We start from the raw sequence: 17,295 nt of genomic DNA on the forward strand, positions 1-17,295 counted from the left end.
GCGGCCGCCGGTGCTGGGACCCCCTCCCGCCGCCAGAAGCCCCCCTCCTCCCGCATTTAACCCCTCCAGCGCCGCGCTTCCCTCTGCTGTGCCTCGCCCTCGCCTCCGGCGCAGCTCTCCGCAGACCCTTACCTGCGGCTGCCCAGCCCCCCAATCCTGGCCAGTCCCGGGAGATGAGTGGCAGAGGAGCCCGGGAGGGGTCGCCGTTGGGTCAGGCCTGGAGTCTCAGACCGGGGCCCTGGTTCTGCCCTGTTGGCCAGCCAGCGTGGCCAGCGGCACGGCCCCAACTTGGACATCAGCCGGCTCACCTCTTCGGACAGGCTCCACTCTAATCTCCCAGCATCTTCCAGGCCCACTACCAGGTGGGAAGGGCCCTCAGCTCCCCGCCCCGAGGGACAGCCTGGCCCTTGGGCTCTGCACTCATGAGGGAGGAGACCCCAGGGGACAAAGGGGTGGGGGATCCCCTGAGGCAACCTGGAATTGGCCGAGGTAGGGTTGGGACCAAGCTCTGGGAAATCAAGGTGGGGCACCTCCTGCATCCCCATCTTTTGTTCCTCACTTCCATGCCCATCCCCCAGCCAGGAACGGGTGCCAGCACTCCCTCCCCCACTGTCTGAACAGCAGGGCCCTGGCAGGTCCTGGAACTCATCTCCTCTCTGCTCTTACCCATTTCTTTACAACTCTGATCTTGCCAAAGACCCTCCTCTTGCCTGGGGGCCTCAGCCTTCACTTGGGTGGTTTTAAGCATGGGCTCTAAGGCTGGCCATCCTCTACCAGTAGGGGGCCTAGACAGGTTACCGAACTCTCCCCACCTCCCAGTCCTCACAGAAAAGGGATGACTCTCACCTCAGGCTGCTGTTCTGAGCATTAAAGTGGTTGGTATTTGTAAATGCTCAAAACAGAGCCTGGCACTCACAACTAAGTGCCCTACAAATGTTGGCAATTTTCCTTTCAACAAAAAGTGATGGTCCAGTTTTGAGCTGATTCTCTGAATCTCAGATGCCTTCTCTGGAGGCCCTGAGGCCTGCTGCTTAGGAGAGTCCCAGGTGAAGGGTTTCAAGACAGGCTCCGTGCTAGGCCCCAGGAACTCCCAGGAGCTGGAACAATTGGCCACACACATGGGCAGGAGACAGACCCTCTGATAAATGACTCCCGGCCGAGGGACAGATGACATCTGTAAGGGCTGTGACTACAGAGGGCAGTGACTGCACTATTAGGGACAGTCAGGGAAGGGGCCCCCCAGGACCACCAGGCAGGCTGTGTCGGGGCAGCCCAACCATCTGGCCAAATCCACACCTGCTAGGGAGATGGGGGCTGCTCGGTTACTGGCCAGCTCCTCCTCCGCAGGCCTTGGACTAACTCCTGGACCTGAAGGCCAGGTTGGGCATAATGACAGGGAAACAGGGTCTCTAGAAATGCCTACCCACTAAGGGTAATAGGCATAGGAGCCATGCAATCACTGTGCCAAGGGACCCGGGAGGGGGGGACACAGTTCCCTGACCTGGAGATGGTAGGCTTCATAAAGGAGGTGAAATTTGAAGCAGATCTTGAGGAAAGAGTAGAAATTATTCAAGTGGCGAGGGGACCGGAGTGGGAGCAGGGTCCTTCTGGTCTCTCTTCCCCTCAGACTGCAGGCTCCTCCGTCTCCTCACCCACCAGCCTCAGGGGAGGTAAATGGCCCCTGCCCAGCCCAGCAGCCCCCCTCAAGGGCCGGTGTCTGATCAGCCTTAGACCAAACAGGCAACTGTGTGAGAAACACAAGCAGACAACTGACAGACAGTGAATAGACTCGGGGCACAGACACTGTTTATTGAGTGGCAGGCGCAGGAGAGGTAGCTGGCTCTGGTGTAGAAGCAGAGGTGGTAGATCATGCCAGGCTGCTATGAGCCTCTGGCAGCCAGGGCCATGCCCCCCATCCTAGGGGACAGCACAAGCTCACTACAACAGGAGTAGCAAGGAGCCGGCCTGGGAAAGAGGCAGCCACAGCCCCCGGGATCCCGGGCAAGAAGCGGCAGATGAACTTGGCACAGGGGTCTAGGGTGGGAGGGACTGGGGTCTGGGTGTTCTGCGGGGAGATGAAGGGGGATCACGTCTGTGGGGTAGAGTAGAGACTGTGATGGTGGCTGCCTGGTCCCAGAACCTGGGAGAAGAGCAGAGGAGTGGTCCGCGTCTGGCTGCCCCCGCACCAGCCTGGCTCCCGCCCGATGGCACCGTACCAGCTGCTGGAGCCTAGGCTGCCTGACATGCTGCAGGCAGAGAAACAGGCTCAGTCCCACGGCAGTCACTAGGACCACAGTCACAAGAGTTGGGGGAGGGAGAGACACCTGGAAGAGCCCAGTGACCCAGACCTCTCTGACTATGGCAAACTTCATCTTGGAAGGAGAGGTGGAGGCTTTAGCAATAGCAAACCACAGGGGACCTCACCTGGTACAGATCATGGCACGGGTGGGGGTGTGGGAAGGCCCAGCTGTAGGTCCCCATGGTTCAATGGGGCAACCCGGGAGCCCAGGGGTCCTGAGGTGGAACCGGGACTCCTACCTGGTGCTCTCACCCCGGCTGTGCTCCCAAGAGCAGCCCTCATCCTCGCAGTGTGCCCGGTCGAAGAAGTAGGAACGGGAGCCAAAGACCTGCCCGTTGAGGATGCGGCTGGTGCTCTGGGGGAGGGAGCTGCCATTGATGCTTCCTCCTGCCCCCCACTGCCCTACCCCACCCCCCAGAACCCAGCCCAGGTACCCCCAGTGCCGCCCCTCTCCACTGGCCCTCACCAGGTCCTGCAGAGGCCGGTGCACCCGGAAGAAGCCCACCAGCAGGGTGGTGGGCAGCAGCTCCCACACAAAGAGGATGAGGCCAAACACCAGGTAGCCTTTGTTCCCCAGGTCGTTCACCAGGTCCGCCTGTGGGGAGGCAAGGGCTGTGCCAACCTGCAGTCGTGCCAATGGGGCACTCAGACAGGGCCCAGGCCGGCTTGGGGCCAAGAGCCACAGCTACTGAGGAGGCGGCAGACGTGCCGAATGCCCACCTGATCAGAGACGTTGTACCAGTCATAATCGAAGGCGTCCAGCCGGCTCCGGGGGGCCAAGGCCAGGGCCGCCAGGTTGTAGCAGGCCCGGCTGGCATAGAGCAGAACCATGGCACCACCCATCGCAGCTGCCTGGCACACGCTGGTCCCCTGGCACAGATGACAACAGAGGATCCTTAGGGAGGGTAGGCTCCAGCTTTCTCTCTACTCTGAAGACCCCAAACACCCCACAGGACACTCAGGCATCAGCCCTTGTGGCCCTACCTTGGCCTCCAGGTAGATGCTGGTGGAGGGAGCCCGCCGGGCGACAAGGCAGAGGCAGGCGGCAAGAGAGAGTGCGCAGATAACAAACAGGGAGTCGCTCACCAGGACGCGCACCAGCAGGAGGGCCCAGGGCTGTGCCCGGCGCCGGCGGGACAGCACAGCACACAGCACATTCACCAGCAGAAAGAGCAGCGAGGCCCCCACGAAGGCCCCTCGGACAGCCAGCCTGCGGCCCACAACACGGTCAGCCCCAGAAGACCACCCCTGGCGCTCCCCCACCACCCAGCCTCCCCCAGGAGACCCCGGTGTCCATCAGAACCTCAGGTCATCCAGTCTGAACCCTGCTCCTCTAGTTTTACAGATGAGGAAACTGAAGCTAAAGGGGTCAGAAGATGACTGACGGCTGTGGTACAGCAGAAAGAGCACTGGATTGGGAGTCAGAAATCTGGGTTTAAGCCCTGGCTGTGCCTCCTGCCAGGTGTGTCATCATGAACATGTTGCTTTACCTTGCTGGGCCCCAGTGTCGTCACCTCTCAAATGGGGCTAATAACAGCTTCACAGGTAAGTTGTAAAAATTAAAGATGTTTGTGAAAGCTCTTAATAAACTGTGAGATGTTATACAAATGACAAGAGTATCACCGCCCAAGGTCACCCAGAAGTGCCCTTTGGCTTTGGAGTTTCCAAGGGCTGGAGCCTCCAACTCTTCCTCCATCATGGATGACATTGGTACCCTCTCCCTTCACAGTATCTCAACTGTTTCTATTATAGTTGTTCTTCACATATGCAATGCCCCTGCTGAGCCATCTGCACCAGATGCCTAACTCTTCCAAGCTTTTCATAAATATCCTGGGTTGTCCTCGCCTCAGACCTACCAGGGAGGAAGGAATGGACACCGGGCTTCTCCCTGCCCCTGACCTGGAGGCTGAACCCACCAGTGTCCCGAGTACTTACAAGCCTCGGCTCATCTCTGGTCGACGCTTTGCCTTGGCCTTGAACACCACCTGGGAGCAGAGATGCCCATCATTCTTTGGGGCCCTTGGGGCTTGCCACCCCATTGCCCACCCCCACCCGTCACCATGGTTACCTGGGCAAAGTAGAGGTTCATAAGCGTCAGTGTGAAGAATTGGAGGCAGACAGGACAGCAGTAGAGAAGCCAGAAGGGCAGTGGCCCCAGACGGTTGGCTCGGGGTGTATCTCGAAAGTAGAAGGAGAAGAGGGTGGTACGCAAGGCAGCCCAGAGCAGACAGAGTGCCAGGAACACCGTCTGATAGCTGAGACGCTTGTGCCCATACAGGAGCACCAGCCAGAGCTGGGCATAGACGGAGAAGAAGAGCAGGGCGTACAGAGTGGTGTAGGCCGCAGTCAGCCCCAGGGTCACGGCGGGCGGCAGCGCAGGCACCAGCCCAGCAGCAGGCACCAGGCCAGACAGGTTACTCTCCATGTCAGGGAGGGCGGCCTGAATCCCGGAGACAGAGATGGAGGGGCTGGCAGGGGGCCAGGGAAATAAATACGGAGGGGTGGGAGTTGTAGGGTGCAGAGACAGAGATGGGGAGCTCAGGGGGAAAGAAGTTGTGGCTGGCCAGGCCCTCCCCCCCTGAATAGAGAGGGACCCTTGCCTTTGCGGGGCACAGGCAACCTGGGCCCCTCACTCAGGGGTGTGGAAGGACAGCCTTTCCTCTCCAGGGCAGAGGGGGATGGGAACACTGCTATCTGGGCCAGCCTCAGAGCCGGGGGTGGGGAGGGGGGTGGAGGTGCAGAGTCTGAAGAAGAGGGGTCCCTGGTCTAGGTCGCTGGAGTCGTCCTGGCAGGAGGGGGAGAGCCGGCCAACGCCAGTCTGCTCAGTGTGGCGGCCGCTGCTGGGGACGCTCAACGCCTGGCTCTCCCCCTCCCCAAACTGGGGGACTCTCTCCCCTCCAACAATCCGGATGGGGAGGGCCTCTGCCTTCCGTCCTCGGGATTCCGTACGCTGCCCCCACCCCACCCCCCACTGCGTCTACTCCCCAGCCGCGGGGGGCGGGAGAAGGCCGACGCCGGGTCCTCAGGTCGCCGATGGGTAGCCGGCTCCGGTCGCTGGGACGCGGGGCTCCGGCTCCCTGGCTCCCGCTGCTCCGCCCCCTCCTGCGCCTGCGCGGCCGCCGTTCGCTACGCAAATTGCTCAGAGTCTGGCCCCCGCTACGCAGAACCGCGCCGCGCCCGGCGCGGAACCGTTCGAGAATTGGCGCGACTTGCGCCGCCGGCGGGCGTCAGGGGTTACAAGAGGCGGCGAGCGGCCGTGACGCTCGGGCTGCGCCGCGTCCAGCCAGTGCCCGGGTGGGCACTGCCTGGGGCCAGCTGCCCTTGCTTCTTTGGGGGGCCGGCAGTTCCCGTGCTTCTCTTCCCCATCCTCAAATCCAGATCATGCCGCCCGACCCAGGGCGGTAACGACTTCCCTTCACCCGGTCTCTGAACGAAACTTCCGCCCTCAGCCAAGATGGCCTCCGGGGCCCGCCCCCGGGCCTTATCCCGCCTGGCCCCGCAGCCCGCGCCAGCCGGCCCGCGCACTCCCTGGCCAGCGGCGGTTCCCGCTCACCTGGCCCGCCGTCTGCCAGGCGCGAGGCTCCGCGAGTCCTATGGTCACCCTCACAGGGGCCCCTGTCCCTTCTGCGCCGGGGCAGTCATCCTGCCAGGGCGGAGGCTCCCTCTCTTATCTCGAGTGCTCCCGAATTGGCGCGGGGAGTGGCGCCCCTGATGCGGGCGGTGCGAGGTTTCCACCGCGGGGAGGAGGGAGGGGGACTTCCCGAGCCGGCCACCCGGTTCTGACGGAGCAGTGACAACAACAGTTGCATCCGACGGCTGAGCTTCAATTACGGCTTTGCAAAGTGCCTTCACCCACAGTAATCACCACTCAGTTTACAAGGATCACCGACTCCTGAGGGAGGTGTCATTATCCCCATTATACAGGGGTGGGAATTAAGGCCCAGAGGGCCTGAGGGACTCGTAAGCAGGAGCTGGCCCCCAGATGGGGACCCCAAAGAACCCCTCATCTGCTCCCACACACGCCCAAGGCATAAGGAAGTCGGGAGCTGAGCATCCGGAGACGTAGAAGGTACCCAGGAGGAAGGTGGGGGGCGGGGCCCGGGCCGTTAGTAGCCCCGCCTGCTGGCCAGTTAGTGACATTTCGAGAGCTGATTGGGCCGTGTCGGTGACAGTTCCCGTTGCCCAGGCAACTAGGGCCGGGCTCCCTCGGTGCTAGAGGGACGCGGCGGGCCCGGGTCAGGGGCCTCGAGATCGGGCTTGGGGTGAGACCTGTGTGCCGTCACCACGGGCGGGTCTGGCCGAGGCCTGGGTAGGGGCCTGGGGCTGCAGTACCGCCCCAGGGCTCTGAGAGATTTAGATCCTGGGTGGGTAGGTTGAGCTTCCTGCTGTGCCAGACTCAACGGACAGTTGGGGGCCTGGGAGGCAGGGTGGACCTGGGGTTCTGAGGTGGGAGAGGGAGCCAGGGATGCCTGCGCCCCCCCCCCACCGCCGGCCCCCGTTAGCCCCAGCTGTGCCCTAACCACCTACCATCTTACCCCCGCAGCCCAGAGCATGTTCCAGATCCCAGAGTTTGAGCAGAGTGAGCAGGAAGACTCCAGCCCTGCAGATAGGGGCCTGGGCCCCAGCCCCACAGGGGACAGGCCCCCAGGTCCCAGCAAGCACCGGCAAAGGGTCCCAGGCCTCCTGGGGGAAGCTGGTCACCAGCAGGGGCAGCCAGCCAGCAGCAGCCACCATGGAGGTAGGCACCCCTGCCCCAAAAACAACCACCTGGCCTCCAGCCCAGTAGCTCCCTGCACCCCAGCCACATCCACACTCACTGGGTGGCTTTAAGCAAGTCCCTAACCTCTCTGCACCTCAGCTTCCTCCTCAGTAAAACAGAGCAATTAGTCGCCACCAATGTAGTGCTGTGGGGATGATTAGGAATACCTAAGAAGCAGTTATAGAGCTGGTGCTTAGTAAGTGGTCAAAGTACGTAGCTCTTAGCTTAGGGCCAGGACAGAATCACTGAGAGGCAAGTTAAGTCACACTTGCTTGGCATTTCCTTGGGGCTAGAAAACTTGGTGGTGCCCTGCCCCAGGCTAGCACTTTCCCTGAGATCCTGGGATCCAGCCTTCCAGCCCCAGCTATGTTCTTTCCAGCCCTGTGGCTCACACCCACACGCGGGTTGTCCTTGCCAGTTGCCAGGGCCAGGTGACCCCAAGAGGCAGACAGCCCTACCAGGCAGCGGGTCTGTGTGGGGCTGGGGAAGCATCAGCTGTCCTCCACATCTACTGAGGGGGACCCAGCGCTGAGATGGAAGGATGGGCCCTGGAGAGCAGTGGCCATTTCTCTGTAGTCCCCACCTCCCCAGTGGCCAGCACAAGCTTTGGCACCTGGAACAACCACAGAGATCTTCTGAAAACAAAACTCATGTCCCTCATCTGTGGAAGCCGAATTGACGCCCTCCCATTTTCAGGAGCAGGAAGGCTTATTAAGACCCCCTCCCCAGGGAATTCCCTGGCAGTCCATTGGTTAGGACTCAGTGCTGTCACTACGTAGGACCTGGGTTCAATCCCTGGTCAGGGAACTAGGATCCTGCAAGCCATGCGGGCGCAGCCAAAAAAAAAAGAAACAAACAAACAAACAAAAAGGTTTGTATTCAGTTATTAGTCAGGGATATAATCTCTAATACAAAACAAAACAAAACAAAAAACCCGCCCTAGCCCGCTGTCTGTCACACTGAACTCCCGCAGGTTTTCTTTAACTTCCAGATTTTTGCACTTGCTGTTTTTCTGCCTGAAACAGCTTTCTGCACCCCCTCACCCGGCTGTCCCTTCCCATCTTCTGTGTCAAGTGCTGAATGTATGTTCCAGCTGCCAGGGGTTCATCAGTGACCAGAAGAGAGAAACCCTTGCCCTTGTGGTTGCCCACATTCTAGTAGGTGGAGGGAGACAAACCATAAACAAAGAAACAAAGTAGTGAGTGATGTAATGCGTTAGAAGATGACGTACTACATGACACACTCTTGACTTTCTCATTGGAATCCAGAGTACTGGGGGGCCGGGGGAGTGATTTTAACTGAGGTGGTCAGGGTGGGCCTTGGTAAGAAGCAACATTTCAGCAAAGGCTAGAATCAATGAGGGGTGAGCCAGGCAGAGGTCTCTGGGAAGACAGATGCAGGCAGAGACCTGCAGGCGGAGGGAAGGGCATATGCAAAGGCCCTGAGGTCAGGACACAGTTCAGGCCAGTGAGGGGAGGGAGGTTGGAGACTCATCAAGAGTTAAGGGAGGGGGAGGGGCCGATGGACAGGGCCTTGAAGGCCCAGGTAAGGACTCTGGCTTTCCCTTTGAGTGAAAACCTAGAGGGCTTTGATCTGATTTGGACCTCGAGAGAATCACCAGGGCCCCCGTGTTGAGCCGGGTCTGCATTGGGCAGAGGCAGGGGCGGTGCCACAGGGGAGGATGGTGATCTGTGCCAGGCTGGTGGTGGTGGAAGTGGTAAGCAGCTGGACTCTGGGTTTCTCTTGAAGGTACAGCTGGCAGGATTTGCTGGCAGACAGATGTGGGGTATGAGGCACAGAGAAGATGGCTGCAAGGGATCTGGCCTGGGCACCTGGAAGGATGGAGTCGCTCTTAACTGAGATGGAACTGAGACGGCGTGGGGTGAGATCAGGAGCCCTGTTTGGGCCAGAGCAGGTTAGAGGTGCCTTTTGGGCATCCAGGTGGAGACTTCTAGTAGGGATAGATACCTGTAGAAGTTGGCAGTCGCTGATGTAGTGTTCTGTGGGCCCTGGGAACCAGTGTAGACAGGGGAGGAGCTGGACTGAGCCTGGGGATCCAGTCTGCAGAGGACAGCAGGAGAGGAGGAGTCAGCACTGGGGTCTGAGAAGGGGGGAGCGGTCTGGTAAGGAAAGGGCGAGCTGAACCCGTGAGGCTCCTTCCAGGGCCGCTGGAGGAGGACTGCAAGTAGAGCACTGGACTCGACACAGGGCCAGTGCAGCTTGGGTGGCAAGTGGGGAGGGATGATAGGAAGAGAGTTGGAGGTAGAAAGGGGAGCCCACCCCCTCTTGGCAGCTGAGCTCTGGCAAAGAGGAACAGAGGAGCAGGTGGCAGCTGAAGGCCCAAGGAGAGTCAAGGAAGGGTTGTTTTATTATGTCTTTTATGATAGAAAGGGAAATGAAAAGAGCATTTGGTGGTGGGGGGCCCATGCTGCGCGGCTTGTGGGATCTTAGTTCCCCAACCAGGGATGGAACCCATGCCCCCTGCAGTGGAAGCATGGAGTCTTAACCACTGGACCGCCAGGGAATTCCCAAAAGAGCATGTTTGTAAGCTGATGGAGTAATCCAGGAGCGAGGAAAATACTGGAGGATGCAGAAGAGAAGGGAAGCTTGCTGGAGAGGTGTCCTTGAGTGGAGAGAGCAGTTTGGTGTGCAGGGGAGGGGCGGCTCAGCTAAGAGCGGTGGAGGGCAGGGGGAGATACCTCATGGGAACTAGTAGAAGTCTCTCTCGTGGGTGCTTCCATTTTCTTGGTAAAAGGAAGCCAGGTCTTGAGCCAGGAGTGAGGGTTGGGAGAGGGATGGGGGCTGATGGGGAGAGAGGAGCAGGTTTAAAGTGGTTGTCTTGGCCTAGAGGATGGAATGTGGAAGGTGTGCTGGGCAACATCTAGGGTGCCACTGGGTCGCGTGACCATGAATTTGAACTGAGGTGGCACGGCTGTGCTTTTCTCCAGCCCCACTGGCCAGTCGGCTGCCTGTGGGAACCGGCAGGGAGTTGGCCTTAACCAGACCTGTGCTGGTCTCAGCCCAGTGAGAGAGGTGACTGGGGGCTTAGCTCGTGTTCAGTGTAAGCTGGCCAATGTGAGGAGCCCCAGCATCATTAGAGTTGGGGTGCCAAGGCAGGGAGCTGGGGAGGACCACTTCGGTGCTGTGAATGAATGAAGACACGAGCGGCTAAGGGCGTGGCTGGGGAGAGAACGGCAGGGAGCTCCAGTAATCTCCTGCACCCACGAGGGGCCCACCCTGTGGGCGGTGGGTGCTTGAGGCCCAGAGTGGGAAGGGTGGCACAGCCCAAGAAACTAGATTTGTGGAGGAGGGAGTGAGAATGGTCTGAAGCAGCAATAAGCCAAGGGGATGCCTATCCCAGCTCCAGGTCCAGCCATGAGGAGGCCTGCAGGGGAGAAAATAGCCACCATGTAAGAGGACTGCACTGGATTCCTTAAACTTTTCTTTTTTAATTAATTAATTTTTGGCAGCATTGAGTCTGTTGCTGCGCGCAGGCTTTCTCTAGTTGCAGCGAGCGGGGCTACTCTTCGTTGCGGTGCGCAGGCTTCTCATTGCAGTGGCTTCTTCTCTTATTGTGAAGCTCGGGCTCTAGGCGTGGGATTCAGTAGTTGTGGCTCGTGGGCTCAGGAGTTGTGGCTCACGGGATCTAGAGCGCAGGTTCAGTAGTTGTGGCTCATGGGCTTAGTTGCTCCGCAGCATGTGGGATCTTCCCTGACCAGGGCTCGAACCCGTGTCCCCTGCATTGGCAGGTGGATTCTTAATCACTGTGCCACCGGGGAAGTCCCAAAGAAGAATAATATTTTATTTCAGTGTCCCAAATACAATTTTGGTGGAATATAGCAATGCACAGCCATGTATATATTGTTTCTGGCTTCTTTCAAGCTATGACTGCAATGCTGAGTAGCTTGACAGAGACTGTGTGGCCTGCAAGGCCCAAAATATTTACTATGTGGCCCTTTACAGAAAACATTTGCCAGCCTCTGCTTTAGTGTTTTCTGATTTCCTCAGCTCTGGGCAAGGTGGGGGTATGTTCTCTACAGGACGGTAAGGGGCTTTTGTACCCCAAATGGCTTTGGGGACACAGGAAGCCTCGGCCAAGACACGACAGGCAGCGCACCTGCTCAGGGAGGAGTGCCACGCTGCTCTCCTGCTGGGGGCGAGCAGTAAGTGAACCACCCACGTGTGTGGTAGAGCAGGATCCAAACCCAGCCCTGCCTGATGGCAAAGCCTCACTGCCTCAAACTGTCTGGAACATCACTGTTTTAATGAAGTGTGCAAGGATGCTCACAGAAGCATGAACATGGATGTGTCCAGCCCCATGCACGTACCCAGAAGCCCAATGGGTAAAGAACTTAAAGCCTGGTGGTGGGCCTAGGGGCACCTCCAGCCCTAGGCCCCTCCCAATTCCCCACCCCAGCCCCAGGCAGGCTCTCTGGAAGGATGGTGTGAGTGGGCAGGCCTGGGTACCCACCCATGCTCACAACCAGACAGGAGCCACGCCCATCTCTCACCCTTACCTTCCCCAAACTGGGAGAGGCCACCTCTGCCGTGCCCCGGGGCATGTAGGGGTGAGAGCTGATTGAAGGTTGGATGCATAGGGTGGGAGGGGCATATCCACTTCCCCCTGGGGGTTCACAGAAAATCCCTCAGATTTTTTTCTAGTAAACAGGACACTTAAATGTTCAGTTTACACTTAGGAGTGTCACTTTGACAATGGCTGGCTTAGCGTTGCTAAATCCATGGCTTTGGTAAAAATCCCCACTCCTTAGGGTAGGCCGCTGGTAGAGCTGGCACTTACAGAAGGACCAGGGGTGCCTTCCCAGACCTGAGCCCCCAAGGTGGCCCGTGGTGCTGCTGGGGGGAGCCGGGGGCATGAGAGTTAAGCACACAGGCACAGGAGCCAGACTGGTTGGGTTGGAATCCCAGCTCTGCCATCTACTAGCTGTGTGACCTTGGGCAAGTTACTTACCCTCTCTATGCCTTAGTTTTCTCCTCTGTAAAATGGGGACAGGGAGTAACCTCCTTCATAGGATGTGATGAGGACGTAAGGAATTGATACACACGAAGCACACTTCCAACCTGACACAGCGAGTGCTCTTCTGCTTGCTCTGATTCCTAGGCGAGGGTGCAGTGCCCACCTGCCAATCACTCATCTTCTGACCCTTGGGCCTTGCATCTGTCAAGTGTGGAGGTGTGTGTATTCTTAGTGCCGGTAAAGGAAAATAATAGCTGATGGTTCCTGAGCATTTAAGTGACCGGGCAGGGTGTACCAGCTGTGCGACCCTGGACAAGTTCCTAACCTCTCTGTGCTTCTACTTCCTCATGTGTGAAATAGGGAGAACTTGGCGTCTGCTTCACTGGGAAGCTGGGAGCCTGCAGGACATGAAAAATGCAGAATTGGGTGCTCTCCCTGTGTCATTTGTTCTCGTGGAGGTCCTGGGGTCTGGGGTCCATTTCACAGAGGACTACACTGAGGCCCCAAGGGATTAAAGAAAAGGCCCCAGGTCACAAAGCAGGAAGGTGGTGGTGGGGACCCCGGCCCTGCTGCCCATGCCTCATGGAACTGGTCAGCACTCTGCAGATGGGCCTATTCTCATCAGGGGTCTTGCTGCTCTCAGCTCCTTAGCCCCCACCCCCAATCCCAGCTGCTGATTTAGCTGCCCGTTCCCACTGCCAACTCACTCCTCAAAGGCTTTATGGTCTCCCTACCTACCTGACCTCAGGCTTTGGTGACGCCCAGGAGCTCCGACCACCCGCTTAGCCTAGGCCTTTCTGGATCCAGCCCCCTCTTCCCTTTTTGGCTTTCTCAGCCATGTGTCTGGAGATGGGACCCTTGGAGGCCCAGCAGCCCTGGAGCTGACCCACAGGCCTTTTGGGAGGGGATGAGACAGTTACCCCTGGCTTCAAGACCTGGTCTAGATCTTACTTTCTCCAAAACGCCTCCCTGTGGACGCTGGCCCCCTGCACTTCTTCCATGCCTGTCTTTCACTCTATACTTAGCTCTGGATTTTGCTCCTGGGAGTATTCTAGGTCTCTTCTGGACTGCGTATGGGGGTGGGGTTGGCAGGAGTTTGGGAGATGGCACACAGTACGTAGGTCGGTCAAACTCAGGACACACCTCTTTGCATAATGATCCACCACGCCCTTTCAGCTTACAAAGCACTTTCCAGCTCTTTATGTGACCCTTATGCAGTCACTGGTAGTAAGGACTGCGTTTATCCCCACAGGGAGGTGAGGGCACAGGTGCAGGGAGTTGAAGGGCAGCTGGACAAGGGAAGAAGTGTAGCTCGATGGATAATCACTGGACTCTGGATTCCAACAAACCTCTAGGGACTTCTAGCCTCAGAGCTTCACAGCTGTGGGACCCTGCGCAAGTCTTAACCTCTCTTAAACCTCTGTCTTCTCATCCTGCAAAGTGGAAGCAATGTTAGTACTCACCTCCCAGGATGGTTAGGAGGATAATGAAGTAATGCCCAGGGCCTACTAGCACACAGCAAGTGCTCCCTAAGTATTACCTAAAGTCAACAGACCTCTCTGGACAATTTCTCCAAAGTGGGTGCTGTGAGAGGTACAGACTCGCTGCTGACAGGCTCTTGTTCTCTGGGGGCCCAAGGTCTCCTGTAGGCCACAGCAGTGAAACAAATGGACCCCAGCAGGTCAGCTGCAGGTCGCCTGGCTGGGGCGACCTCCTCATCCAGGGGACTGGTTTCCTCTGCGGGGGAATGGGGCTGAGCAAAGAGCTACCGGCCCAGGGGGTTGCTGGGAAGCCCCAGCATCACGCACTCGCAGCTCTAACTACTAGTTCTTATGCCCTTATTTTGTGCCAGGCACAGAGGAAAGTCATTTTATACACTAAGGGCCTGGCCCATTATTGGGGCTCAATTAAGATTTGTGGGATTAGTGAGAAGTTAATTCGAATCTTCACAAAAGCCCCATGAGCTTCCCTTAGGAGGGAACTGGGGCTCTGAGAGGTAGAGTGATGTGCACGCAAAGACCACAGCGGGCCGACGGAGCTAATGCTGAGGGCTTCGGCAGAGCTGGGGGCACAGAGGAGTTGAGATTCACGTCGTCCCCCCCCCCCAAAAAGTTTCCCCTCGCCCCCCCCCCCCCGACCTTCTCTGCAGGCACTGGGGCTGTGGAGACCCGGAGTCGCCACAGCTCCTACTCCGCGGGGACGGAGGATGAAGAAGGGACGGAGGAGGAGGAGCCCAGCCCCTTCCGGGGCCGCTCGCGCTCGGCGCCCCCCAACCTCTGGGCTGCACGGCGATATGGCCGAGAGCTCCGGAGGATGAGCGACGAGTTCCACGGCTCCTTCAAGGTGAGCTCCGGCCGGGGCGCACAAGGCACCGTAGTCCCGGAACATGCCGGGACCTATACTCCCGGGGCTCCTCCCACTGGGCTGTCCCATTCGAGTCCCACTGCATGTCGGGATTTGCGGTCTCGGGACTCCTCCCCCCAGCCTGTCCTTTCCCGAGTCCCAGGGCATTTCGGGATCTGTAACCCAGACCCCGCTCCAGAAGGCCAATGCTCCTGCGTTCCCCAAATCCTTTGAGCGCGGGGCATGCTGGCATCTGTGCTCCTGACCGACCTCTTTCGGATATCCGGGTTCCTGGACCTCAATTTCGGAACCCCTTCTTTAATTTTCGAATTACGGTCCCATCTTCCAGGTGCCAGATCTCCAGCTCTGGCGCTTACAGGGTCCTAGGCATCCTCTCTTCCCGCCCCCGGCATGGAGGGTCTGGGATCTCGGTACAGGGCCTGCTGGCAGCTATTGTCTTTATCTCCCCCGTGATCTCACTTGGCGGTGGGATTCCGGAAGCGGAGGGGCCAGGCTCGAGGTGCCAGGATAAGTTAATTCACATAACCCTTTCCTTCTCCCACCCCGAAGGGACTTCCTCGCCCGAACAGCGCGGGCACAGCGACGCAGATGCGACAAAGCCCCAGCTGGACGCGCTTCCTTCAGTCCTGGTGGAACCGGAACTTGGCGAGAGGAGGCCCCGCCCCCTCCCAGTGACCTTCTGTCCCACATCCCGCATCTCCGAACCGCTGCTGGCGGCCATCTTGGGAGTGGGCGGAAGTCTTTTCTGCAGGCATTATGCAAAAGGAGGCTGTTTCGTCCCTTTCAGAAGGAGGCGGTCTGACCCAGAGCCCAATTCCCTTCCGGTGTGTGCAAGGACCGCGGAGGGGCTCGGCCCCCATCGGAAGTTTTGAAGTTTTTCCGCCCTTAGGTGCTGGAAATGGCCCTGTGACCCCGCCCCCGGCGCTGGGCTGCCACAGTCGCCTTCGCCAGTTGCGAGCCGGAATTAACCCTAACTTCGCCAGAACCCGTTCTTCCGCGGTAACGCTGCGGGCCGATGCTCGCTAGAAATGTGGTAATAAAGCCCGCGTCTATGCCGTGGAGTCTCCTATGTCCGTCGCTTGGGGCTTCGCGGGCAGGGGGAGCGGTAGCACTGACAGAGTTTCAAAAGATGCCCCCGTTTTATATATAAGGGAAATTGAGGCTGTTTCTGAGTGACATCATGGGACCGAGATCAGAGAGGGGTTGAGGCGGCGAGCAGAGCCACGGCTGCTTGGCCTCCGGGAAGCGGAGTGCGACCGGACCTCGGGGACCTCCAGGTCCTTATCTCTAATATGGTAATTGGGAACTGCAGGCCGGCTGGCCGCCGGAATTCCACGCACTGCAAACCGTGCCGCAGTCCCCCAGGGGAGGGTCATTTGTTCCTATTTGGGTCAGTCCTTTTGAGCAGCTACTGTGTGGCCGGCCTGGGGCCAGCGCTCCTCAGGGAACTGGCTGGACGCGTAGGGCGGGAGAGGGGGTGGAACGCTCGGGTCGGGGCTGTGAGTAGAGCGATGGCTAGGGAACCCGAGAAGCTTCACCAGGACCTGGGAGCAGAGCTCCAGAGCTCAATTTCAGAAAGATTTATTGGCGCCCCCTACAGACAAGCCAGCACTTTGTACTAGGTACACAGAGATGAATTACGCCACAGCCCCTGCTGTCCCAAGCTTCCTGGCAAGGGGAAAGCCAGCCTCTCACAGTGGAGTTACTGTCAGCCAGTGCTGTAACAGGGGCCTGGAAGCGGGTTGAGGGCGGCTCCCTCCGGCAGGGTAAAGTCAGGGACGGCTTTAGGGAGGAGGTGAGCTAGAGCTGAGACTTGAGATGGGGGAGGGGGCTGTCATTCCCAGTGGAGGAAAGAATAAACCCTTGGAAGGATGGGGGAGCTGCAGAGACCAGGCTTCTCAAGGGTCGGAATGTCATGCCCAGGAGTCTGGAGTTTAGCCTGGTCTTTGAGGACCTGTGGACTGACGTGTAGTGTTTATGTGTGGAGTCAGGAAGATGGGAGTCAGCTGCTCAGGGGCCTGGACGGGGCAGCTTTGGGGCTAGGACCAGACCTGACCACAGAAGCAGGGAAGACCCGGTTAATGATACTGACCCTAAGGGAGCAGGGCCCAAGGCAGAGGTCCCCAGCCCTGGGAAGGCCCCGCTCTGGAAATCCTGTTTCTCTGGCCTCCCCACCCCATCTGTTTGCCTGAGGTTGCAGCAAAAACAAAGAAAACACTCAATTGGCAGGAGATAAGCTCAGATAAGAGGCTGCCTTCCTCTGGAGGAGGGAGGCAGCCCGGGAAGCGCCAGGAAGCTGGGAGAGGCCTTGAAGAAGTGCCAGCCTGACCCTGCTGCAGAACCCAGCCGCACCCTCGCTGCGGGGTCTCTGCCACTCCACGCTGTCCCAGGGCAGGATGGGGAGGCATGGAGCAGGTCCTCCAGGCTGGCCGAAGACAGTCTGCCATAGAGGGTCCAGGCCCACCCTGCCTCCAGGTCAGGACGTCTTGACTTAGTTGTGGCCTCAGTTTCCTCATCTGCAAAACAGGCATAACGTCTCCCTCACAGGGATGAGGGGGGTGCTGCGTCTCCTAGCCCCTGTGTCTGTGACTGTCAGCCTCCCTTCTCCCAAGGGTCACTTCCAGGCTCATCCACTTCCCACCTATTGCTGAGAGCCCAGGTCCCCTGATGTTGGGCAGGTTCTGAGCTGCCCAGCTCCACCCCTAACAGGTCCATCCCCCCCCCATACAGTCAACTGCCTGTGTGGCCCGGAGCAGCCTCAGCGGAAGATGCTGGGTGCTTGGGTCATATCAGGCAACAGGAAGAGGGTGCAGGGGAGGCTTCCTGAAGCAGAAGCCTGAGCCTCTGTGAAGGGAGGACAAGAAGAGCCCAGGAGGGAGAAAAGTAATGGGGGGGGGT

The 17,295-nt window shown here is 58.8% G+C and overlaps 3 protein-coding genes across 10 annotated transcripts in view; 1 reads left to right on the top strand and 2 right to left on the bottom strand.

Moving 5' to 3' along the window:
• Positions 1–1,786: 1,786 nt before the first annotated feature.
• GPR137 (G protein-coupled receptor 137) lies at positions 1,787–6,336 on the bottom strand. 4 transcript variants are annotated; one of them, XM_024749172.1, is made up of 8 exons: positions 5,853–6,336; positions 4,368–4,739; positions 4,235–4,284; positions 3,284–3,509; positions 3,020–3,169; positions 2,766–2,894; positions 2,539–2,654; positions 1,928–2,246 (listed from the first exon to the last, which is right to left on the bottom strand). In XM_024749172.1, the coding sequence occupies exons 2-8, from the start codon at positions 4,722–4,724 to the stop codon at positions 2,087–2,089; spliced, it is 1,188 nt and encodes a 395-aa protein (XP_024604940.1). In that variant the 5' UTR covers positions 4,725–4,739; positions 5,853–6,336; the 3' UTR covers positions 1,928–2,086. The 4 variants fall into 4 exon arrangements, with proteins under 4 accessions (XP_024604939.1, XP_024604940.1, XP_024604941.1 ...); XM_024749171.1 differs by lacking the exon at positions 5,853–6,336 and having other exon boundaries at positions 1,787–2,246; positions 4,368–5,660; XM_024749173.1 differs by lacking the exon at positions 5,853–6,336 and having other exon boundaries at positions 3,386–3,509; positions 4,368–5,661.
• Positions 6,337–6,482: 146 nt separating this feature from the next.
• BAD (BCL2 associated agonist of cell death) lies at positions 6,483–15,644 on the top strand. Of its 4 annotated transcripts, none has more exons than XM_024749176.1 (4): positions 6,483–6,561; positions 6,843–7,037; positions 14,183–14,376; positions 14,947–15,452. In XM_024749176.1, exons 2-4 carry the CDS (start codon positions 6,851–6,853, stop codon positions 15,070–15,072), a joined length of 507 nt encoding a protein of 168 aa, XP_024604944.1. In that variant the 5' UTR covers positions 6,483–6,561; positions 6,843–6,850; the 3' UTR covers positions 15,073–15,452. The 4 variants fall into 4 exon arrangements, with proteins under 4 accessions (XP_024604944.1, XP_024604945.1, XP_024604946.1 ...); XM_024749177.1 differs by having other exon boundaries at positions 6,544–6,663; positions 14,947–15,644; XM_024749178.1 differs by having other exon boundaries at positions 6,544–6,608; positions 14,947–15,644.
• Positions 15,645–15,962: 318 nt separating this feature from the next.
• Positions 15,963–17,295, bottom strand: part of PLCB3 (phospholipase C beta 3) — a 13,911-nt gene continuing 12,578 nt past the window's right edge. The window contains exon 31 of one of the 2 annotated variants that reach the window (XM_024749110.1): positions 15,963–16,913. The gene's annotated coding sequence lies outside the window, so the exon portion shown is untranslated. The other variant, XM_024749109.1, reaches the window with a different exon arrangement.

The sequence above is a fragment of the Neophocaena asiaeorientalis genome, unplaced genomic scaffold (assembly GCF_003031525.2).
Source record: "Neophocaena asiaeorientalis asiaeorientalis breed wild unplaced genomic scaffold, Neophocaena_asiaeorientalis_V1.1 scaffold43, whole genome shotgun sequence".
Lineage (NCBI taxonomy): Eukaryota > Metazoa > Chordata > Mammalia > Artiodactyla > Phocoenidae > Neophocaena > Neophocaena asiaeorientalis.

Coding starts and splice junctions, on each gene's coding strand:
- BAD (XM_024749176.1), top strand. CDS start 6,851: ATGTTCCAGATCCCAGAGTTTGAGCAGAGTGAGCAGGAAGACTCCAGC. Junction 7,038..14,182: donor CAGCAGCAGCCACCATGGAG/GTAGGCACCCCT, acceptor CCTTCTCTGCAG/GCACTGGGGCTGTGGAGACC. Junction 14,377..14,946: donor AGTTCCACGGCTCCTTCAAG/GTGAGCTCCGGC, acceptor CCCACCCCGAAG/GGACTTCCTCGCCCGAACAG.
- GPR137 (XM_024749171.1), bottom strand. CDS start 4,724: ATGGAGAGTAACCTGTCTGGCCTGGTGCCTGCTGCTGGGCTGGTGCCT. Junction 4,285..4,367: donor TGAACCTCTACTTTGCCCAG/GTAACCATGGTG, acceptor CTCTGCTCCCAG/GTGGTGTTCAAGGCCAAGGC. Junction 2,895..3,019: donor GGTACAACGTCTCTGATCAG/GTGGGCATTCGG, acceptor GCCTCCCCACAG/GCGGACCTGGTGAACGACCT.